This window comes from Hakea prostrata, chromosome 5 (assembly GCF_041222555.1).
Source record: "Hakea prostrata isolate BN-2017 chromosome 5, UWA_Hpros_2, whole genome shotgun sequence".
Classification (NCBI taxonomy): Eukaryota; Viridiplantae; Streptophyta; class Magnoliopsida; order Proteales; family Proteaceae; genus Hakea; species Hakea prostrata.
In genome coordinates this window covers 45,886,179-45,911,348 of record NC_142604.1, presented here as the reverse complement: position 1 = coordinate 45,911,348, position 25,170 = coordinate 45,886,179, and the positions used below count along the sequence as shown (strand labels likewise).

General features: G+C 39.0%; 1 protein-coding gene across 1 annotated transcript in view; it reads left to right on the top strand.

Annotated features, from left to right (window-relative positions):
• The first annotated feature begins 3,032 nt into the window (after positions 1-3,032).
• LOC149016120 (mitogen-activated protein kinase kinase kinase 1-like) overlaps positions 3,033-25,170 on the top strand; it is a 60,459-nt gene continuing 38,321 nt past the window's right edge. Inside the window, exons 1-3 of the mRNA XM_089157245.1 lie at positions 3,033-4,152; positions 10,264-10,339; positions 10,455-10,517. Of these exons, the coding sequence (XP_089013371.1) occupies positions 3,083-4,152; positions 10,264-10,339; positions 10,455-10,517 (1,209 nt within the window). The 5' untranslated portion in view covers positions 3,033-3,082. The remainder of the gene's footprint in view (positions 4,153-10,263; positions 10,340-10,454; positions 10,518-25,170) is intronic.

The window sequence follows — 25,170 nt, the reverse complement described above, 5'->3', positions numbered from 1 at the left end:
ACACTTAATTTGGGGACGTAAATCTCCAAGATTGCATGCTCGGGTGGCTGATATTTTCATTTAGAAACATATTTTGATATAATCTCTTTAGGGGTAATGGACATCCATTAAAAAATATTGTTTATAACATAACCCACATTTTAAAATTTTTTACAAGAGTTTTTCCTTTCATTTATTGTCTTCTCATCCTCATGCTATAAATGGGTTTCACATATTTATTTTCCCACCTCTTTTTATCTTGCAAATAATTGAATTTTTTTTTTATATTATCATTTCTAAAAAAATCACCATAGCCAGCATTTCTAAGAATCTCCATTGAACACCCATCAATATTTAGTTTCACCCATCCCCTAAGAGGTTGATGCCAAAAGACTTCTTTCAGCCTCTTTGACGCCTTCACTTGCAGCACCACTCCCAAACACCTTGCTTGCTGTAGATTTTGTTGTGTAATGCTATTCCACCCCTTAGCCATGACACCAGTGCTATGTAGTTTCATTTTTATCTTGCAATATCCATTTTTTATGCCATCATTTCCCTTCATATTTTCTTGAACACTGTTGTAAGCATATAAGATATGTCGTTGTAGCCATGTTGTTTAAGTTCTCGTTTTTAATATAGAATTTGATACAGAAGCGGAGCTGCCCTAGGGCCCATAGGGGTTGTCAGCTCCCCCGGGCCACAATCCTCTCGTAACTCTCAAAGTTATATAATTAAAGGCCTATTTGGTTACATGAGTTTGGAGATTTAAAATATCTAGAGATTTCAAATCTATAGGGTCATATTCATAAAATTAATTATTTAGTTAACTTGAATACGTGGAATGAAATATGTGAATTCATCCTGAAAAGATATTTGGTCAATGTGATTTTTATGGCGCAAATATTTTGCGCTTTTATAGTAGGAGTGATGAATTTTACCCCATACCCATAAATCTACAAATTCACATTTTTAGCGTAAAAATAAGAAATTTCAGATTTCATGAATCCAAAAATTTTCACAACCAAATTGGTATAAATCTCGCATTCACAGATTTAGAGATTTCAAATCTCTGCATTCATTTAGGGTCTGTTTGGTTACATGAATCTAGAGATTTGAAATCTTTGAATTCATAAATGGGAGAATTATACTTGTTTGGTTGTGTGAATCCCTGAATTCGTGAAATCTAGAGATTCACATTTTTACACAAAAAACGTGAATCTGTAGATTTATGGGTATGATGTGAAATCCCCTACTATGGAAGCATTAAATATTTGAATCATGACTCTATAAATGTTTCCTTAGGATAAATCTATAGATTTCATTCCAAAGATTCAGGCTAACCAAACAGTTAATTTTATGAAGCATGACTCCATGGATTTGAAATCTCTAGATTCAAGTAACCAAACAGGCCATAAATGAATTTTGGTTGACAAAAAAAAGTCCCTTAGGTTTTTGAACTTCCAGTTGTATCAAGTTTAAATGGAAGCACCAACTGCGGATTGAGAAGTTAGAAAGATATTTTGTAAAATTGAAAGTGATGGTAGTCAAATTATTAAATTAGGACTCACTTGGACCATGTTAATTTATTAAATCATTTTTTTTATCATCATTTAACACGAAAGTAACGTGAATAATTCTAAAAGATTACAAAAATTTCAGGTCATCTCCATATCTCAACCTTATCAAGACAATTGAAATATTAAGATTTCGTCAAAATTTTAGGTGATTTTTTATGTCGTGAGTTTGATAAACACAACAAAAATGTTATTTTTGACTAAAACCCCATACAACATGGTATTTTTTATTCGTATAATGCTTGGTTATATACAGATGAAACTAAATCATATATTTTCACAAATGTAAACAATTGACATACAAGATACATTTAGACTTTCATTAAAATATAGGAAAAAAATATTAAACAGTCAAATCTCACTTACAAATTTCTAAAAGATTAAAAAAAATCTCAATTATTACAAATTTTAAAAGATACAAAAAAATCTCAAATACAATTACAATATCTTAGAATTCTTGAAATTCCATGGAGACAAAATTTCAATGAAATTTCATCTAAATTTAGTTAACTTAACTCAAAATTTTCATCTCTATGTCATCTTGGCCAATTCAAGACAACCCAAGATTTCACAAAATTTTATACATAGGATGGAAAGAGACTATCTCAAATCCCAATTGTTATGTCACTGAAAAAAAAATTGTTATTAACGTAAATATTTTTGTTTTTCTTAGGGGTAGAAGTATAAAGATTTCTTTATTGTATCCAAGACGCCCATACCTTAGTAGGTTCGCGGTTCTGAGATGATTTTAAGAGATGTATCATTCCGTATTGAGTATTGTATCGCTTTGCCTAATGTATTTTTAACATAATTTTCTTTTTTTTTTTGGGAATGAGGTTCATCCGGGCCAGTTTGCGCGCACCACGACTACATCCTCAAGGCGCCTTTTATATAATTAATATAGGCGGGGCTTCGCCTCTGGCCCTGAGGGAATTTGGACTCTGACCTCCTATGTGGAAGCATTGGCTTTTGCTAACTGAGCCACCCCTCGAGGTTATAATTTTAGCATAGTTCAATAGAGAAACGGATTGAGATACATCGTATCTCTTGGATCAAATACGGATACATATCGGATACCCTAAACCTTGGTAGACCCTTTTGTAGACTTAGAAAGTTTCTCATTCTTTACTCAGTCAGCATTTTACTTAGTCAACAGTTTTCCGCGTAGCTTTTGACCCCATAAAAAACGCATTTTCCTATGGACAAAAATAAAAGAAAAGAAAATCTCAGTCAGCAATTTTCCCGCTATCTAGATTCTACCGTGGGCAACGAGCACTGAACACCAAACTCTACATGCACTCGCGATTTTTCAATAAATCCTTCCAATCAACACTCATTGCAGAACTCATTTTGCACATAAAAAACCCGACAACCCGATACACGTCAGCAAAAGAAGCTGAAACAACCCGACACACGTCGACAAAAAGAAGCTGAAACAGAGCAACGGTATATATATAATGCTTTTTCCAGTATCTCATTTGGGTTAATGGCGGGAGAAAAACTGCTGTTGCCGGAGAAGAGAATCTCCGATGGATCACCACTATCTACTGCGAATCTTCCGTCACAGAAGAAACAGTGAAGATGAAACATCATCTTCTGTTGATACAGAGGATTCGAAGCAGAGACCGAAACTTGAACGCCGTAACGCGAACAAAAACATAGATTATGATCCTTTTGCTTCGCCTTCCTCTTCTGTTCCTTCATCTGATGGTGTTGGTGTTCCTTCCTCTCTTCGTACTCGATCACTTGATATCAATCCATTTGAGAAGAACACGAGCTTCCGTATCGAAGGTGTTGATGGAGAAATCGACCGGCTATGCGAGACTTTAGGGCTTTCAGGACCTGAAGATTTTACAATTCCAGCAGCTGCTTGGGAAGCTAGGAAAGCTCGTTCTGCCTCTGATATCTTTCCTAGGTCTCGGTTCAGTAAGGACGAGTGCGTCACTAATCAAAAGAACGAAGATGAGGGACTTGAAGAAGCTACGGTTAGGGTTACTGATGAAGCGGAAGCGGAAGCGGAAGCGTTGCTTGGTCTTAGTACGTCGACGTTGGACGACTCACAAGATTTCCGGAATTCACCTGATGTAGGTGCTTCACCGCCGTCTAACTACGGTGTTTGTGGTGGTGGCGCCACCGGAAGTGGAAGGGGAATTAAGGGGGTTCGCCCACCACTGCTCACCCCCCCGCCTTTGAAGGGTAGGTATGTTGATAATATGTCTACGGCCTCAACGTGGGATATAATGATGTCTCTTGCGCCTGAGAGGGGTTCATCTTCGTGTCCGGTGAGAATTTCAGAATCGGGTTCATCTGACAAGGATGATGAGGTTGGGGTCAGTGGAGAAGGTGAAGTGTTAAATGAGGGGGAAACCGGTGGGGAAAAAGATGAGCATGAAAATGAAGCGAGACTTGGGGAGACTGCTATTACGTCAGATTCGACCACATTTCTAACATCCAACGATGAGGATTCTTCGAGTGCAACCACAGAAACGACATACAGTATTTCGCCCGAGGGTACTTTCAGAAGGAACATCACTTCCTGGCAACGAGGCGATATCGTTGGAAGAGGGTCGTTTGGGACTGTGTTTGAAGCTTTCACCGAGTAAGTATACTTCTTTCAATGTTTTCTCTCTTCTTACATTTATTTTACTTTTATTTTTCCTGATTGTGGTTGAAGTGCATTTTTTGTTCTTGTTCTTCCTATTCTGATATCTTACTGCGTGCTTAGAAGCAAGGTTTAAAGTATCCCACGATACTATACGATACTAGCTGATACCATACATCTCCATACGTCTCTCTATTGAATTATACTAAAATACTCTATTGAATTACACTAAAATACATTAGATAGAGCGATATAATACTCGATACAGGTCGATACGTCTCTTGAAATCATCTGACCGATACGATACTCGATATCCGATACCGATACTTTAAACCTTGCTTAGAAGTCTTCTACACAAGGACACTTTCTTATTGGATCTTATAAAAGAATCACTTCCCCTTGATTTTGAGAATGTTGTAATACACAGGTCTGAAATGGCAAAATTTAGACGTATAGTATAGAAAGGCAAATTCAAAGGCTTGTCCCCAGTGTCCGGTGTCCTCATGGTAGTTGGGTCAAGTTACTATAGACTCTTACTCATTAGAAACCTAGATCTGGTGATGATGCGATAGAGTTCAGTAATGGTCAGACTGACTCTTGAAGCAATAGATTTGAAACAGCTGTCAAATTGAGAACAGAGCTGGATGCTCAGAGGAATAGTAGAACTCAACCAATGGAATCGGTGCAGCAATTCTGTTACCTTGGCAAAAATGATTCCAGTCTAGATCTCCTAGTACTGCAGTCCATAAATAAATACATCTTTTGGGGAATTACCAGTCTTGTCATATCTCTTGTAGATAGGAAAGATCATAGCACTTAGGATGATCGCTGGTCTGATCACAACCAGCTTGACTTTCTTCTTTCGCATCACTAGGATGAGTGCTGATCCATCTGCAAGCAGCTTCACTTTCTTCTTTCTCTTTATGATGTTTTGGTTTCCTTTCTTTCTTCTCATTGTGGCTTTCTGAAAGGGTAACTCCGTCGCATGTTAGGAGAATTTTTAACCAAGTCGTGGGAAATTCCTGCTGGTTTTCTCTTTCAATTTATCATTCCCTTGTGCCTTCCTCCCAGTTTCTGTTCCAGAGACCTATCACCCAGACACACTATTGAAACAAGTCAGTTGCAGCTCTCTCTCTGCATTGTAATTACCCTATTTTAGTCCCAACTTTCAGTCTTTGTAGATGATTCGCATCTCCTTCAAATTTCTTGTTTGTCCTCAATTTTAATCCTCAATTCTCCTGTCATCAAACTTTTTTGATTCTCACCATTAAATCAGTACCCAACCCCAGTTCTGGCTGAAACCAATGGTGCCTATTCACAACCTTCAATTCTTTTCTGTTATCAGACATATCTTGAGGTCTGAAAGGTCCTAACCAGAGTGCCAATAGGCTGCAGCTTTAGGCCTTAGGCCTTCCAAAACCTCCAGTGTTTAAGATATTCGGAATTATCCAATGTGCTTCTTCTGCTGTAATCTGGTTAAAGGGTAGTGATGTAGCCTCAAGTGAATGAGAGCCAGTTCTTCCAAGATCTTTAGATGATCAGCAGTTACTAAATTAGGGCTAAAAGAGAACCCTAAAATCTGGAAATTAGGGATAGGGTTTAAGTTCAGGTCTGAATGGATAAGGTACCCAGTTTCTGGATATTTCAAATACCTGAATGTTGCTCTTTCCCTTTGATTACTGTAATTAGGATTAGGTCATAAAGCCCTCGGATTAAGGTTTGTTATGATTTTTAGAACTCTCGGGCAGGCTATAAAGGAGTCTGGTTTTAGGGCTACAGACTAGAGTTAAGATGGAGGTTTGGTAGTTTTGGAGTCGGGGTTTTGAAAATCTAGGGTTAGGGCTTATAGTTTCAGAATTAGGGTTTTTGCATTAGAGTTTGGAAATAGAGCAGCTAGGGAATTAGGATAAGAGGAGAGGACTGCAATTGAGTTCGTATGGTAAGGAAGGTGGAAGGATAGTAGGACTATAATGGGATTGAAATCTGTGGAGGGAAGTAAGGCTTATGGGTTCTAGGGTTTATGGAGAAGAAGAAGAGTTGAACGGGGTAATGTTTGCAACAAAAGAATAATAAGAAAAAATAAATTAAGTATGGAAGGGGAAGGTAGGCTACAAGCACTGCCAAAGGAGAGTCCTTCAAATAGAAAACCTTAGGTTTCTTACTCGATCACATGGAGGTCCCTTACCACTGATGACCTTGTTTTTAGGCAGCAACACACTCTTTATTAATATTTAAATCTGTAACCTGAACCTGAGTTTTTTACAAGCACATGCCTTCTATTCATAGCCTTAAACGTTTCTCTCCTAGTTGTACTCAACATACTAATCCAGATTAAAATAGGAATCTTGTAACTAAACTAAAAGGACTTCTTATCCTAGACTGAGCTCTTAATAAAACATGAGAAAAAGACTATTCTACATTTCTACTATTGAAGCACATGCCTTCTATTCATAGCCTTAAACCTGTCTCTCCTAGTTGTTCTCAACATACTAATCCAGATTAAAGTAGGACTCTTGTAACTAAACTAAAAGGACTCCTTATCCTAGACTGAGTCTCTTAATAAAACATGAGAAAAGACTATTCTACTCTTATAGCTTAAGTTGATACTGAGTTTACATAATTAGACCTATTAAATTAAAATGCAAAGCTATTTCATACTTGGACTGAACACTAAACTTATGGGCCCATAGAATAGCTTCATGAGGACTATGACCACATAAAACCTGCTGAACAAAGGCCCAACACCCATAAGTATATCAACCCTAAGTTGATTTCAAAGGGAAATTGGCCAATTTGGTGCCGGACCTACATCAGGTCCCTTTTTGATCGTATTCTTTAGGGATAATTATTCTTACCCCCTGAATTGTTGTGAAATTACTACCTCATCCCATGCACTTTCTTGAATTACCAATAGAACCTTATAGTTTGCATAGGATTACTATTGTCCCCTCAAAGGTGTTTGTTAGATGCTGACATGGCATCTGTGCATCTTTCAAAATGCCCAAAGTAGCCCTGAGTAGTACATTTTTACTATTTTTGTTCTTGACCTAAATTACTAATTTACCCACTCATATTGTTTTAAGAAGTGGGTGAAGACATACCACATTCACCTGTCTTCATCTTCCAAAACAAAATAGACACCCCAAACCCCACCTCCCAATTTAAACTCCAAGTCGCCATTGCCCTCAATAATTTAAAAGATTTGCAGCGGCTATTACTTGGATTCAATTGGAATTAGAGGCAGTTGGCCTATTTGCAAGGAGCAGTATATCAATGCGATTGATGACGAAGAAGCTTGGTCTGAACCATACAGTCAACCTTGTCCAACGCTGTCAATGATGATTGGGAGGCTTTTTCTTGTGAAATCATTCAAAACCCATAATCATCCTTGGGAATTTGATCACTATCACTCACTTCGTGAAACGAAGGGGAGATATGAGTATATATATGCATCCTGGCCTAAAGGATGGATATAGTGTTAATGAATTTGAACAATCACCCAGCCAGAAGGTTTAAGTTTGTTCTACTGTTCTTCACTTTTGTTGCTGTTTCATGTAATTTGAAAGAAGGGGGGAGGTGGTGGGAGGGTCTGCTATCTATTTTTATGAAAAGAAGTCTGTGGTAGAAATCGATGTGTAAGAATAACTCAACATAAGATCCAACAAGTCTTGATTTGTTGATTCCCTGCAGGATCTGGTGATGGTGGTGAAGTTGAATTCAAAATTCATAGCCATTCCACTTTTTCTTTCTTCTTTTGGGCAGTTATAAAACTGATAATAACCCATCCTCTCTGCTTGGATGGGTGTCTACTCTCACTTGACTTCAGTTGTGTTAGAGTGTTCATAAATTAACTTCATATAGCAGCTTTAGGTTTTGTACAGGAACACCAGACTGAGATTGTAAAACCAGAGGAACACTCTCCATGTTGAAATGTTGGAGAACCGATTTTAAGGTTTCATGATCAAAACCCTGGAATGGCTTTGCAATAAAACTGGGACCGTTTGGGTGTTTTATTGTTTTGGAAATTGAGAAAGATTGATGTAACTAGCCAGAGACAGCCCAGGAGGGGCCGAAGGAGGGCCCAAGCCCACTAGCATTTTGCAGTCAGCCCAGAGGGGGCTGAACCAATACTGGGGTATTGGTATTAACCACTTGTGGTTTGAGCCCTATTTAGTTAGAATAATTCCAGCTGTTTTGTGGAGTCTTTCCCTGCTTTCTTTTGTTAGTTGGAGTCCTAGTCTATGAGTTATTTAAGAGCTTTAGTTTGAGAACAAGTTCTTTAGTTAATTAGGGGAGGGTTCTTAACTTGTCAAAGAGGAATCCTAATCAGAAGTTAGTGGGGTCTTCTTTAAGAGTTCACATATGAGTCTTAGTATTATCTACAAATGCCAGTCTGATGTCGCAATTCAATTCAGTTTGATGAATGAAATTATGAGAATTGCAGCCAGGAAGTGCACCAATTTGCTTCAGGCTGAGAAGCCCTGCAGCAGCTAGCAAAGTCATCCTTCTCTCCATGATTCTGATTAGCAACCTTCTAGCACCAGTAAGTTTCATTCTGGCGCTTCCCCCACCCCTATTCTTTCGTTACCAGCCTTCGGATCTCTTTCCCCGAACCCTGCCGTGACCCCATAACTCCTGAAACGCCATTGCAGCCCTTTCACCATTCCCCCTGCTCCCTCTAACCTATGATCCCCTTCCCCATCCTTACTATAGCCTAGAAATCCCCAGAAATCTCATTGCAGCCCTGTTTTGTGTTTGCACTTTGTAGAAGTTCTGCAACTGCATTCCCTTCTTGATTCTGTGCTGAATTTCTAAGAAAGAAAAAGAAAAGCAGAAAAGAAAATAGATGAAAGAAGAAAGAAAGAAAGTAAAAGAAAAGAATAGAAGAAAGAACAAAGAAAGTAAAAGAAAAGAAAAGAAAAGAGCAGATAAGAAAAAAAAAAGCAGCAAGAAGGAAAGAATGAGAAAGAAGATCCAATCAGATTCAAGAAATCACCCCAAAGCCCTCCTTGGCCTAGTCGCAAGAACCTAGCCCCTTTCCACCCATGCCGCAAGCGTTCTTGCCCCTTTTCCTTTTACCTAGGATCCCATTTATGATCTACCCATTTCCGGTTACCTAACAAACATCAAGTCTTTCCACTTTATCCTTTGTAATTTTGGATATCCCTAACCCCAAATTTTCCAATTCTGCTCATCTTTTTGATTGTTAAAACCCCAACCCATCCCAAACTCATCCGATCCTTCCCTGTGGGCTACCCAAACTTGAAATAGATTCCATATGGTGTAATTTGTTGTTGCTGGTTCTAGTTAAAGAGGGTCTGGTAAGGTCTAACCCAGACCCTGGGTTACATCAAAGATGGGTGAAGGGGGGTATGTCTTCACCCATTACTAAAAACCATATAGGTTGTTTATGTTTTTATGATTTTTAAAGAACAGTGTTCTTCAGAATTACAAAAAACCAAATTGCAATGCTACTGAATTTGTGGTTGCAACTGTGACATCTGGCTGAACTGACCTTTACCCATCTATCAGGTTGTTTATATTTTTATGATTTTTAAAGAACAATGTTCTTCAGAATTACAAAAAACCGAATTGCAATGCTATTGAATTTGTGGTTGCAACTGTGACATCTGGCTGAACTGACCTTAACCCATCCTCTGGGTGGATTGCCACATAATATCTTTGTGGTTGCAACTGTGACATCTGGCTGAACTGACCTTAACCCATCCTGTTGGTGGATTGCCACATAATATCATGTGGTAGTACTATGTGGGCCACATAAGGGGGAATTTCCATTTCAGCGCCATGTCCTGGTCTCGCATTAAATAGTGTCTTTTTTTATGCTATACATAGAATGGAAGAACATTTTCATGTGCAGGTAGTATATCTTAGCGAGCAACGGTGTCGGTTGGGGGGGGTAGGGATGGATTTTATGCTGAAAGTGTTGCCCTTTGTTATTTGTTTTGTTTCTCAGATATGATGGCTTTTAGAAGGACTGATTCTGAAGTTTAGCAAATTAGAGCAATTTCTTGATCTTGTGATTGCATTTACACAAACTGATTTGTGCTAATGTTCTCCCATAATCTCGTTAACATTGTTCTTTTGCAGAGATGGATTCTTTTTTGCTGTAAAAGAGATTTCTTTGCTTGACCAAAGTCAGCAAAGTGTTCAACAGCTTGAGCAGGTGGGAAGTTTCAATTATGATGATTTTCTTAACAGTTTTTTTCTTTTTATTTTGTTCCATCTCCATTTAGTCTTGTCGTTATCTCCCCCCCTAACTTCCCTGTATAGTATTGCAGGAAATTGCTCTTCTAAAGGAGTTTGAACATGAGAATATTGTCCAATACCTTGGAACTGACAGGGTACGACTTCCTATCTTTGTAGTGACATGTATTCTTCAAATTCTAGCAAATATTTGATTTGAGATAATAACAAATTTTACCTATACAGGAGTATCTCCAACTTCCAAATTTTTTTTAGGTTCTTTCACATTTTCGTGATCAGTAACAACGTAGTTTGTTTGAGGAATTTTAATGCACCAGCTGAAGTCTTGAACTGTTTGGTTTGATATGATCCACTGAGGAGGTTTACTTCAAGCTTGTAAACCTACACTGGGCTGCCCATGGCTGGGCTAGATTGGGATAATAATGAACACTGGGGTTATGGTATAGGTTGGCTTATCAATGTAAATTCCAAACAGCCCCCTAATAGCGCCGCAAGAAGAATTTGGGCAGCAGCCCTCTTCCCATGACCCCGGTAAAAGTGCGCATCACCCAGGGGTATTTTGGTCATTTTCTGGTCCCCTAACCAACTTTGTTTAAGAATTTTTGTCTGAATTGGACTCGCACTTTCAAAGAGTCCTAGTAGTTGTTAGCAGTCTTTATGCTTTACTTAATCTAATTTCAGTTATAATTGGTTGAGTAGGAGTCCCAGTTCGAATAGAAGTCTTAAGTCTTTTTAGAGTTGAACTCCCTAGTACCGAGTCCTAGTGGGGAGTTCCTTTGTTTGGCTATAAATTCAGAGCCAAGGGATGTACCAAATCAGTTTTGAATTAATTAAGTTGTTGAGAATTTAGAGCCAAGGAGGATTGATGGGTTGAGATAGGGTTTGGAAACCCTGCGGCAGCTCTTGTGTGATTATTTTCATCAAAATTCAGCTGCAAAGCAGCAGCAACATTAGTTCTCTTCCTCTTCAAAGATACAGCAAGTAAGCATGATTCTCCAGCTGCAAACCCAAGCCCTAATGCCTCCCCAGCCATCCCTCTCTTCTCTCTTCCTTGCGGCAATTTTCTGAAGTTTCTAAACCTATAAAAACCCTAAAACCTTGCTGTTCGTCTAATCTAAAGCCTAAGACACAGTAGGACTAGCATCTAGATTACCCCGATAGCGTTTGCTTCCAACCAGTATTCTTCACCCATCCTTCAAAACCTTAGAAATCCCTTCCCTTCTGTAGTTCCATGCGCAACCGTAACCCTAAGTGGAAAATAAAATTGCCGAAAACAAATATCAAAATAGAATTGAATTGAAGCCTTAAACCTGTGGGAAACAATTGTCAGCTCCTATTCTTCAGTGCTTGTTAACCCTAGATTGACCTAAGACCTAAGAAAATCAAAATCAGAATTGAATTGAAGCCTTAAACCTGTAGGAAACAATTGGCAGCACCTATTCTTCAATTGCTTGTTAACCCTAGCTTACCTAAGATCTAAGAACCCTAGCCACAGACCATAAAGCCCAATTTCACCTTTGCTGTGAGCTTCCAAACCCTAGATAATTCTACCATTCATCAAGTAACAAAAAAAATCACTCCTTCCCTCCTTGGTTGACATCACCTTTTATTTTCATGGATAACATCGTAACAAGACTAATTAATAAACACCTAAAGGGTCTAACTCTGTACATGAGATAAGTAATAGTAGTAGTAGTTACGTACTTACATGTTTCAGATAAAACTTAGATGAGTTTGAGTTGATTTAGGAGTTTTCTAAGGCTGGTGGCTGGTTATGTTTGAGACCTATTTTGAATTTGAATATTTTATTTGGCCTAAGGGACTGAGACTTGGAGTCCTTTTAGGAGTCATATTCTGCCTTTTAAAGAGTCCATGCATGTTATCTGACGTGAATCAACCAGAGAGTCTGGTCAGTTGGTTTCTTTTCTCTTTCTTTCTGGTCGGCATCAGTTCAGGGACTTCTTTATAGTGGCGAATGGCGATCTTTCTTATTTCTTCTTCTCCTTTGTTCACATTGAATCCCATCTCTTCTCTTCTGTTTTCATGTTGATTTCATAATGCTGATCATCTCTTGCTGGTTATTGCGATGACACTCAAACTGATGCACTGTGTTCAGTTCAAGGTATCAGTTCCTTAGATCATATTATACTTTATTTCAGTTCTCAGTCCTCGTTTGAGAGCCAAGCAATCTGACAGTTATTGTCATTCATTTATGGTTCCTTATCTGATTTTCATGTTTATTATATTAGTTAATGGTCCTCATAATCCTTCAGACCTGACCTGGGTTTTTGCCTAAACCATTGTTTGTTTGTAAGATTATGTCTCCTAATATCTTTATCAAGTCGGTCCATATTGTGTTTCTTTAACTTTTTTATGACCCTGGCTCTTCTGGTTCCAGAATATAGTTTTCTTCAGAGAACAACGTTTAGAACCCTGAACTACATCAGTATTAGACCATTAGTGCCAATTTCTTTTCCTTTTCCTTTTAACCTTGTTGGGAAGTTGCTGTATCACTGATCTTGAGCTTCACAAGCTGGACAACAAATGCCTTGAAAACCAGCAAAAGGAAAAAGAAGAAGAAGAAGCCAAAGTAGATAGCTATTGAAGAAATCTAGGGATTGATGCATAAACTTCTCAATAAAATTCTTGCCACTGAGGGAACCAAACAAGCAAGATGATCACTGCCTTCTATACCAGTTTCACAGTCTAGTACTCCCTGGATCATGGATTCTGATGAGGGGAGGACTACAGAACTAGTAACTCCTTATGATAGCATATGGCAGTTCTCAGACAGAGACTATGGTATGAAGTGAGCCCCCAAAACCCGATGGTGATGAAAGGACCAGAGGCTTTTCTTGATTGGTTAGCAAAGGGGAAGGATTTTGTCTATAAATCCTTTCTGAAGAAGGTGGCTTGTCATCACTCATCACCAAACTCACAGGATATGTTTGTTGGGGGGTGTGTGCTATTCTTCAAATGTGATTTAACAAAAGACCGAAAGATTTGGCCCTGTCACCAATCAGGAGGTACTGAAGCACTCAATGAGAAATTTGTCCCTTCTAATTATGAGAAGGTGCTCTTACCATAAATTCGAGAATCTCCACCAAGGCAACGAAGACACGGATAGATAGTGTTAAAATACCTTATCTGACTTTGCGGTGCAGGCTCTGTAGAAACATAAAAAAAAGGTGTTATGGTCTCGGTACAAAATTTAACTGAAATGGGTTGAAATTTCAGAAATATCTCCATTTTAGCTTTGTTTTAATTTTGGTTTCTATGGGTATCAACAATTTTAACAGCATGCAAAAAGTTTTGATATTTTTGACCAATAAATGCTGAGTTATGATGCAATTTTAATCGAATTATGGTAGTTTCGACAAATTTCGGGGGTTTCTGCCAGTTTGAATAGCCCATGACATGAGTTCTACCCCAAAAAACAGTCCTTTAACCTGGTTTGATCCATCTCGGCCATACCTCGGTCTCTGGCTGTTCGAAAGCAGCCTCGAAACTGAGATCTTGAACCTTGGTTGAGGCACATTGGTCTACTCACGATTGGGCATTGAAGTCAGATTATAGCTGGTTGCTAGAGTCAAGTTCAGTAGATGAGGCAGCTCATATACGAAGGCAACTGAAGAAAGTGTAGCTATGTGAAAGGAATATTAAAACTTCTTCAGCTTCCAAGCCAGCATGACCAAAGAAAGGAAGTATAAGAGGGTTGGAGATAAGAAACCTGAGGTGTTGAACGCCAATGATTGAATGAAATGATTTTTTTCCAACACACTGAGGAGAAAGGTCATTTCAGAAACAAGTGCCTTCATGCTTTCATGGCACTCGAATAGTGAATATGGTGGAAAAAGACATGCTGAAGACAAGGAAAAATGAGATATAAGGGACTGATGGTTTCCCCCTGATTCAGATAGTTTGTTGAATCTCACTGGATTAGTTTCATTGCTTTCTCCGAATTAGTAAAAGAGGGCTGCCCTCCCTTTGGGCAGAAGGGAGTCTTGCTTAAGAATGAGGAGCTTGTTGCTGTTCTGATGTGAACTATTTCCAGAGGTGCATAGGGCCTAGGGTCACCTTCCCTAAACCCTATGGCCCCAGTCATACCAGGGGTATTTTGGTCATTCTGACAATTTTCGTGGAGTCTTAAGGTTAGCATGTCATAGGGTCCAGCATGTTATTAGGACCCTAGATCTACTCTTGTTTTTTGATTCGAGTCAATATTTTGCAAGTTATTGAAGAGTCCTTGTCAGGGTATGATTCCTAAGTTGTGAAGGAATCCGTAGTTTCAGTTTGTTTCTTGTTAGAATTCCATATCTACTGTCAGAATCCAAATTTGATCTTTCTAGAGTGAGATATGATAGAAATCTTTGTTAAAGTCTAAATAGTCAAGTAGCAGTTTAAGTTTGATTCAAAATACAATTTACAGTCAGAGTATGCTTTCTTTTAGGAAGTTGAATCCTTTATATGTTTTTCTTGATGTAGGCTATAAATAAGCCATGATCGAATGTAACAATCAGACTTGATTATTTGAATGAAATTTGAAGATTGAAGGGAAGAGTGGACTAATGGGTTCCCAAGGAGGATCCCACGGCTGAGTATGGAAGTCTTGTGTAATTTCTACTTTCTTCATTAATTCCTCCTTCCTTCAAGCTAGCGGCAGCATCAAACGTAAAGTAATCGAGCAGCATCAAGTTCCCTCTCAAGTAAGTTAACCCCAGCCCCTCCCCCTCCCCCCTTCCATCCTCCCTAAGCCCATGCAACCCTCCCCCATTCCCTTTCTTCTTCTCTACGGCAGCAGCAGCCCCTCTCCTTCTAAAAAAACCGTAGATTCCCTACCCCATTCAACCTCTCGCTTCCCTGATAGGATCGCACCTTCCCCTACCCCTCAGTCATTCCTACTTTTAGTTCCGTGAAAAGACCTTCATCCATTAGGTTTGAAAATTTCTTGCACTTCATCTTCAACCTCTAGAAACTCTAAACCTTAGTTTTACTAAAAATCGGATAACTCAACTCCTCACCCAAACATTTGTAGGATTAGCTTTTCATACACACCCTCTACTTCCCCCTTTAAACCCTAGCCCAGCCATTACCTCAATTAGTCATACTCCAAGTGGGAAACCATATTTCAAATCCCTAAAAACCTACTGAGCCAGGTCTGAAATTATACAAGAATAACATTAGCATTAATTCCAGCTAGGTGAACGCTGGAATCCGTTAAACTTGTCAATTTCAGTTCTGAAGTCTCAGTTACAGCAAGGTTTCAGATTTATTCTTCGAACCCTATACCCCTAACCCTAGCCGAACCTAACCTTAGACCTTTCCTATCCCTGGAACTCCTAACTGTTGAAAGATTTATCGAAATCCTGACTTGTGTCTGAGAGACACAGTAGGGCCTTTATTTATACTATTAACTTGCCAAAAATAGAACAGATTCCTAAAGTGGGAATATTACATAGAGAATAATAGAAAATCCTAACAAGACAATTTTACCCTCAATAATAAAACAACTTCTACTATTATTGCCTTACAACACTCCCCCTCAAGTTGGAGCATGGATATTTATCATGCCCAACTTGCCAATTATATCACTGAATATTTTGGTATTTAAGCTCTTTGTAAGCACATCAGCCCATTGATCATCTGAGGTAACAAAGGTGATACGAATTGGCCCAGCCTAATCTTTTTGTCTGATAAAATTCTGTCAATCTCCACATGCTTGGTCTTGTCATGCTATACTAGATTGTGAGCTATGCTAATTGTTGATTTACTATCTAAATACAGCTGTATAGGAACCTCTTAATCTGACCCAAGCTCTTGAAGCAGCCCTTTTAGCCATAGTACCTCACAAATGCCATGAGCAATTGCTCTAAATTCAGCTTCAGAACTGGACCTTGCAACCGCAACTTGTTTCTTGCTCCCTCCAAGCCACCAGATTATCTCTTATGTACATACAATATCCAGAGGTGAATCTCCTATCCCCTGGACACCTTGCCTAGTTTGCATTTGCGTATGCCTCATTCTTTAAGTGTCCATGATCTGAAATTAGAATTCCTTTTCTTGGAGTAGCCTTCAAGTACCTCAAGATATAAAAATAAAATATTGCACCCAAGTGAGGAGTAGGGATTATGCATATCTTGGCCAACAAGACTGACTACAGATGTGATCTCTAGTTTGGTATGTGATAAATAGATAAACTTTCCCACCAACTTTTGATAACTTGTCTTGTCAACCGGTTCTCCTTCTTTTGCATTCAAGTGTAGGTTAGGCTCAATAAGAGTTTTTGTTGGCTTACAACCCATTCTAGTTTCTTTTGTAGGTCCAGAGTATGCTTCCTTTGAGAGAGGAAAACACCACCGGCCAAATATGCCAACTTCAGCCTTAGGAAGTATCTAAGCTTCCCTATGTCCTTGATCTCAAATTCAGTTCCCAAAAATTTCTTCACGGCTGCAATCTTCTCCTCATTGCTCTCTATAACAACAACAACAATAACAACACAATAAGCCTTGTCCCAACTAAATAGGATCGGCTATATGGATTCTTGCCCTTTAATCAGTTCTGTTTGTGGCCATGCTAGATACAAAGCCTAAGCTATGCATATCCTTTCTCACCACCTCTCTTAAGATTATCTTAGGTCTGCCCTTAGCTCTTCTAGTTCTTTCAATTAGGATTATATCACTTCTCTGTATAGGGGAATTTATAGGCCTCCATTGAATGTGGCCATGCCACCTCAAACGACTTTCTCATAGTTTATCACTTATGGGAACAACTCCTAGACCAACACTAATATGATCATTCCTTATCTTATCCTTCATAGTTTTGCCACTCATGCATCTTAGCACCCTTGTTTCTGCTATACTGAGTTTATCTATATGATTTTTTTTAACAGCCTAACACTCTGTACCGTACATCATAGCTGGTTGTACGTATAAAATTTTTCTTTAAGCTTTAATGGTATATGTCAATCACACAAGAATGCAGACGCACCTCTCCACTTCATCTACCCTATTTTCATTATTTGGGAAACATCATCCTTTATATCACCTCTTTTATAATGATTGAATCAGGGTACCTAAAACAATCACTTTGAGGAATCTCTTTATCGTCAAGTTTCACTACCTCATTGTTTGCCCGATCATGACTAAAGTTACAAACTAGATATTCTGTCTTCGTTCTACTTAGTTTAAAGCCTCTTGATTCCGAAGCTACTCTCCATGATTCTAACTTGGTATTAATCCCTACTTGAGTCTTATCTATCAACACAATATCATCAGCAAAAAGCATACACTAAGGAACCTCGTCTTGAATGTCTTTGGTTAAGTCATCCATTATAAGTTTAAATAACATGGCTTAAAGTTGATCCTTGATGTAGTGCAATTGTAATTGGGAATTCATTACTTTGTCCCCCCACTGTTCTTACACTTGTCACTAAACCATCATACATATCCTTAATTATGTCCATATATTTACTTGTGACCCTTCTTTTCTCTAGTATTTGCTAAATTAACGCTCTAGGAACTCTATCATAAGTTTTTTCTTGGTCAATATACCATATGAAGGTCTTTCCTACACTCTATACATTTCCATAAGTCTCTTAATTAGGTAAATAGTCTATTTTATAGATCTTCCTAGCATAAACCCAAACTGGTTCTCCGTAATTGAGGTTAAGTGTCTCAAATGAGTTTTAATTACTCTCTCCCATAATTTCATGGTATAACTCATTAGTTTAATGCTTCTATAGTCATTACATCTTTGAATATCTCCTTTATTTTTGTAAATTGGAACCACGATGCTTCTCCTCCATTCATTTGGCATTTTCCCGGTGCTCATAAACAACTTAGTCAACCAAGCTAGCTTGTGGGTTCCTAAGCTCTTCCATACTTCTATTGTGATTTCATCAGGGCCTTGTGTCTTGCCTAGTTTTATCCTCCTTAGTGCTTCTTTTACTAGACATCGAAATTCTCCATATATGTTCGAAAATTGGTGCCTTGGTGGATGGTGTAATTGCTTGAATTACAGATACTTGAAGTGTACTCGTTTAGTAGACTAGAGAATTAGATTTTCCATCTCTTCTTAATGTCCTCATCACATACTGGTACTCTACCATCTCCACTTTTAATACATCTACATGGTCAAGATCTCTACTCTTCCTTTCCCTTATTTTAGCTATCTTTTGAATATATTTTTCCCTTTCCTTTGTCCACAACTTATTATATAACTCTTCATACTTCTTCTCCCTTGCTTTTTCCACAATTTTCTTACCTTCATTTCTAGTCAACCTATACCTTTGAAGATCCTCAACATCCTTAGTCCTTTGCCAAGTCTTAAAACTAACTTTCCTATTCCTAATGGTAGCTTGAACCTCACTATCCCACCACTGAGTCTCTCTATAACTCTCTAAGAATGGAGCCTTTCCATTGATTCACCTGGACATCTTTAGCCACCTTCTTGATACACGTAGCCATCTCATTCCACATCTCATTAGTGTCCCCCTCAAAATCCCACTTTCCTTATTTGACTATATCATTAGCGAATGATTTCAAGCATTCTCCTTTAAAGTTCCACCATCTTATCTTAGGATAGTTAACTTTGCATCTTTTATGAGTTTTTGGGGTTAGACACATACACCACAACTCTATGTTGTGTAGTTAAGCTTTCCCCTAGTATCACCTTGCAATCCTTACACAACAATCTACCAGTCTTTCTAGTTAGGAAGAAATCTATTTGGCTTCTATGATGTCCACTTTTGAAGGTAATTAAATACTCCTCTCTCTTTTTAAAGTAAGTATTTACAATAAATAGATCAAAAGAAACAAAAAAATCTAAATTGAAATCCCTTACTTATTCTTCTCTCCAAAACCATAACGTCCATAAACACTCTCATAGCTTCTTTGATCTTTTCCAATATGTCAATTTAGATCATCCCCTATAATAATATTTTCTCATTGACGAATACCTTGCATTAATCCATCGATATTTTTCCAAAATTCTAACTTCATACTTTCATTCAATCCTACTAGAGGTGCATATGTACAAATTATATTTACAATCTCTTTCTCCATTACAAGCTTGATAGCAATAATCCTATCACTTACTCTTTTAACGTCCACCACATCATTCTTAAAGTCTTTATCCACTATTATACTTACTCCATTTTTATTAGTTTCATCCCTAGTATACTGAAGTTTAAAGTCATCCTACTCTTTAACTTTTTTACCCTTCCATCTAGGCTCTTGAATGCAAGCTATATTATTGGTGATCTTGGTTGAATGTGGTGCGACCTGTAACTTCATCTCCTAAGGGCTTGTCGAACCTGTAGGATTGGAGGTACAAGGGAACGCTTTGCAGTTAGTTTTGGCCAGAGTGTCGGAGGTCAGCCAGAGTTGCTGCCATAGAACTATATTTCGGCAAAATTTGCCCGGTTGCCGGTGGGCGAAATAAAAAAGGAATCGAAATCGAAATTTCAGGATTTCGCCGGTGAAACTATGATTTTTCGGCGAGATTTGTCGATTTTCCGGCGAAATTTTGATTTTGATTTTTTTTTTTACTTTACTGCGTCAAACCCTTTTAACTTCGTTGCTGCCGGATCGTTGAAGTAGAAAACAAGCAGCAGCGGCTGCTGCTACTTTCGCCGGAAAGGAGAAGAAGAAGCAGAAGAAAGAAAGAGAGAAAGAGAAAGAAACAGAAGTAGCACTGTAGCAGCCGCTGCTAGATTCGCCGGAAAGGAGAAGAAGAAGAAGAAAGAAAAAAAGACAGAAAGAGAAAGAAACAGAATGAGCAGAGAAGAAGAAGAAGAAGAAGAAGAAGAAGAAAGAGATTTCTGGTTGCAGCGGTGAAATCTGGTTGCAGCGGCGTCGGCGAAATCTCGCCGAGATTTCGCCGGTTTGTTGGGTTCGCCAGGTAGCGAACAGGCGACTTTCGGCGAAATGTCGTTCCTTGGTTGCCGCAACATCCTGATCACGATTGATGGCATCACCTTTATGCATAACCTCCTTCCATTCAATCTTGGCAATGTGGATGTGGTTTTGGGGATTAAGTGGTTGTCTACTCTCGGAGACATCTATAGCAACTGCGCTGGTACATGATGAGTTTTGATTGGTGAAATTATGCAGGGACTTGGGATTACTCTGGTTAGAGACATCCATGAAAGCGTGTGGAAGAGAAAGCATTTTGGAGGTGAGGGGTAGTGGGCCTACTGGCTGAAGCCCATGGACATAGACATTATAGTGGGGGGGGGGGAACTGAAGATGGTGAGGTGCAGAAGCTTCTTTTCGAGTTCAAGAATCTATTCGCCAAGCCCATGGGCCTACCACAACAGATCCCATGACCATTCCATTCGCTTGGTGTTTAGCAGGTCAATGGAGGATCACTGGAATCACCTACAGACTACTTTTGCATTATTGACTCAACATTTCTTGGTAGTCAATCAAAAGAAATGTCTGATTGCAGTCACCATATTGGATACTTGAGACATGTGATCCTGGGAGAGGGGATGACAGCTGATCTGCAGAAGATATGTTGCATGATAAGCGGGCCCGACCAAAGGACATCAGAGCACTAAGGGGTTTTTTGGGTTTCATGGGTTACTATCAGAGATTTGTTAGGGATTTCGGAAAGGAGGCAGCCCCGTTTACAAATCTGTTGAAGAAAGAGGCCTTCCACTTGGATGATTCTGTTAGTAATGCTTTCTCAGCCCTGAAGGCTGCCATGACCACAGTACCGGTGTTAGCCATGCCAGATTTTTCAAAGTGGTTTGTAGTGGAAACCGATGCATCTAGAGTTGGGTTGGGAGACATTCTGATGTAGGAGAGCCATCCATTGCTTTTTGGAGTCTAGTCCGCCCCCTTGTGCTCAAATTAAGTCAGTGTATGAGAAGGAATCGATGGCAATTGTTCTAATAGTCCAGAAGTCGCGTCACTACCTGATTGGGAGGCACTCAAGGTGAGGACGGATGAAAGGAGTTCGAAGTACTTCTTGGACAAATAATAGTAGCAGAGCATCAGAAGAAATGGATTTTGAAGCTGTTGGGCTATAATTTCTAGATCATTGGTCTGGCAGTGGAACATGGCTGCGGATGCTCCATCTTGACAAATGGAGGGTGATGCTCGTCTCTATACACTATTGGCAGCAGTATTGCAAGATAATCAGGAGTTGGATTCAGAAGTATGGGCTTCAGACCGTTATTAGGCTGTGGTTCAAGCTCTACTTCATGGGTCCTAATAATTTCCAAATGAGCAGTTGAAGAACATGATTATTCTACTAGGGCAGATTGGTCCTTCCCGAGGGTCCTAGCTGATGCCAAATCTTCTGGCTGAATTCCACTCTACTTCATTTGAGGCCGTTTGGGTTCATTCTGACATACAAGCGGCTCCAAGTTTGTGTATTTGGTCAATATGAAGACAACAGTTTGAGAGTTAGTAGCTGAGTTCAACACGTGCCAGTGTAGCAACTAGCAAGCATCAATTTATGAAACTGGTGGGCCTACTCCAACCCTTACCGATTCTAAATAGGGTGCCGGAGGTTGTTAGAATGGATTTCTTGGGTGGATTACCCAAGACCGCACAAGAGAAACCGTGTTAGTTGTGATGGATAGACTCTTCAAGTATGTGCACTTCTTGAATGTTGAATCACGGGTTCCCTAGGTCTATTCTATTCAACAAAGATAGGGGTTCTTCTAGTAACTTTTGGAGGGAACTTTCCAAATTGGTAGGTACTAGGTACTAACCTCAAGTTCAAGAGTGCCTGTCGCTCGTAGACTATGGCTAGACTAAGGTGATGAATTAGAGCTTGGAGATTTACAGTAGGTGTTTCTATGCTTGACAACCTAAGGACTAGACTACTCGGCTTGCATGCGCCCTTGTTTTTTTTCTTCTTCTTTTCTTTTCCTTTTTCTTATCTAGGGCAGGCCCAACCTTCGCTGCAGTAATTGTGCATGGCTGTCCTTCTTTAACTTTTGAAGCACCAAGTATCTATGTATTAATACTATAAAAAAGGCCCTAAGCTTTTTGGGGATATGTCTACCTATTTGATTCAACTGAGGCTGCTACTACCAAAGATATGCCCATAATTCGGATTGCAAGACCTAAGTATTGTCTTCCATTGTTTGTACTATAAGTTTAGTTGCAAGTCGTATACTAGTACCCCTATTTCATTGAATTTCTCTTTTCTGAAAAATTCTGCTGCTACCTTCTTGCTTTACTACTTCTTCCGTTGTTTATTTCAGAATCAAGTTTAGCCTTCTTTTTATCTAATACTTCTACAAAGACCTAAAGAACTACTTTTCCTTCATATCAAGATCTGTTAGAGTTTCACATCTAGCAGAAGTTTGTTGCTATGGTCCAAGATCTGATATTATCTGCTACTGCAACTAGTGTTATTGCACTTCTTCTGAGTGGATTGCTGCAGCGACTACTGCAATTTTGAGATTTCAAGCTGGTTCAGTAATTTTCTCTTGATCTAATTTGCTCCTCTACCCTATTAAAGGGTTAGTGGTGGTCCAGAATTCCCCCCCCCCTTGGTGAACAAGACTTTGTCATGTGAGACGATTTTCTGCTGCTTGATCAGCTTTATTGGTGAATAATACACTGCTCTGTGGCTGCTACTTTTCCTTCTTGGGTTTCTTTTGTGCTCATACTTTTTGGCTGCTTCACTGGTCATCATTAATTGTCCACGTGTAATGCTACATATGAAGGGGAGAATGGTACCTTATTATATATCTACTCAAGATGTGTTGATGGATATTATTTATGAAGATCTTTGTCCTCAACTTATGGCATTCTACAACGATATCATTACATGTCTTTACCTATATTGTCCTTTACCTAACTATTTGGTCCGTAGTAACCCATACTAGCTTACCTACTTGGTCCACAGTAACCTATACTGTCTTTTACCTTACTTACTTGGTCCGCAGTAAGCCATACTATCTTTTACCTTACCTACTTGGTCTGCAGTAACCTATACTGTCTTTTTCCTTGCCTACTTGGTCCGCAATAACCCATATTGTCTTTTACCTTACCTACTTGATCCGCAGTAACCCATACTGTATTTTACCTACCTACTTGGTCCATAGTAACCCATACTACCTTACCTACTTGGTCCACAGTAACCTATACTGTCTTTTACCTACCTACTTGGTCCATAGTAATCAATATTGCCTTTTACCTACCCATGCTTTACATGTTACTTGCCTTCTTGTGAAGCATTTATATGGACATTGGAGTTGCAATTTTAAAGATTTAGCGTGGATATTTCTCCCTACTACCGGCATTACGTGGATAATGCCTTTTACCTACCTACTACTTGCCTTCTTATGAAGCATTTATATGGACTTTGAAGTTACAATTTTGAAGATTTAGTGTGGAAATTGCTCCCTACTACCGGCGTTATGTGGATAGTGTCTTTGATCCTGCTATACTTGTGGACTTTGTTTGTCTTCAACATCGTCGATTGTTCTCATTATTGGATGGTTCTTTGGACATGAAGAATTAAAGTTTTTTTTAAGGTGGTGTTGATTATCTTCTGGGTGAAGTTTTTCAGTGTTTATTGACATCTGCCATTGCTACACGATTCAAGATTGGTGCTACTTTTCAAGTTTATTCTTATTGTGCAAGCTGAAGTTTTCTTTGTGTACACTCCAGCTTGAGGGGGAGTGTTGAAGTATATGTAAATTTGGGAGTTTTACTGTTCGCGTTACTGTTCACGTTACGTTTGTTCACGTGAACAGTATTATGCTATTGTTTTTATTATATTTTCTATTTCTAATGTGGGAGTTTTGCTACATAAGTTTTGGGAGTTTTTAGAAAGTATAGTTTCTATTCTGGTGGTAGTTTCTATTTTCAAAACTTTCTATTTTAGGAGTTAGGAAGTTACTAAAGCTGTAATATTTTGTTTCCTTTTTCTAGAGGACAATTACTTGTCTCTCAAGTTGTATTAGATTCATTAGAAGCTATAAATAAAAGTGCTCTGTGATTCTAGACTCTTAAGCTAAGAATCACAGGTCTTTTCTACTAGTTGTTCATCTCTCTTCTCTTCTTCTTCTTCTCTCTTTTCTTTGTTCAAGTTCAACTGCTATTTTGATTGTTTAAAGCTTGTTTTCTAACAAGCTACAAGGATGAAACCATGTCAGGTTCTGTATAGCTGAGAACCATTGGCATTGCTACGATGGGAAGGGGTCACTCCAATGTTGAGGAGGTTGGCATGTTTCTACGTGATTGGGATCACATACTGGATGAGTACAAGTCTACTTAAGGTTGGCCCAAGATCGGATGCGTGTTCAACTAACCAGCTGCGACGGGAGGTGAGCAGCCAAGTAGGAGAAGAAGTCTTCCTAAAACTCCGGCCCTGCAGATTCAAACAGTTGGCTGAACGTCCTCGCAAGAATCTCATCCACAGATGGACCCTAGCCAATTGAAGCACAAATAGGACCCATGGCCTACAAGCTTATCCTACCAGCTGACTCCAAGGTGCACCCAATTTCTCATGTCTCCCATTTGAAGAAGGTGGTGGGATCACATGTCACTCCTCAGCCACTTCATGTTTAGCTGAAGATTGAGGAGCTGCAACTCACCTTGGAGGAGCTGCTAGCCATTCATTACTCCCTATAAAGAGTTTTGAAGGGACTAGCCACCTTGTGAAAACACTTGGTAGAATTTTACTGACATGCACGATCAGTTCCATGATATTCACCTTGAGGACAAGGGGAAACTGAAGGAGGGGAATGTTGATAAGCCCCTAGTGACTCGGTGTATGCCCACAATAAAAGAAGAGGCCACAAGGGGATCATCGCTG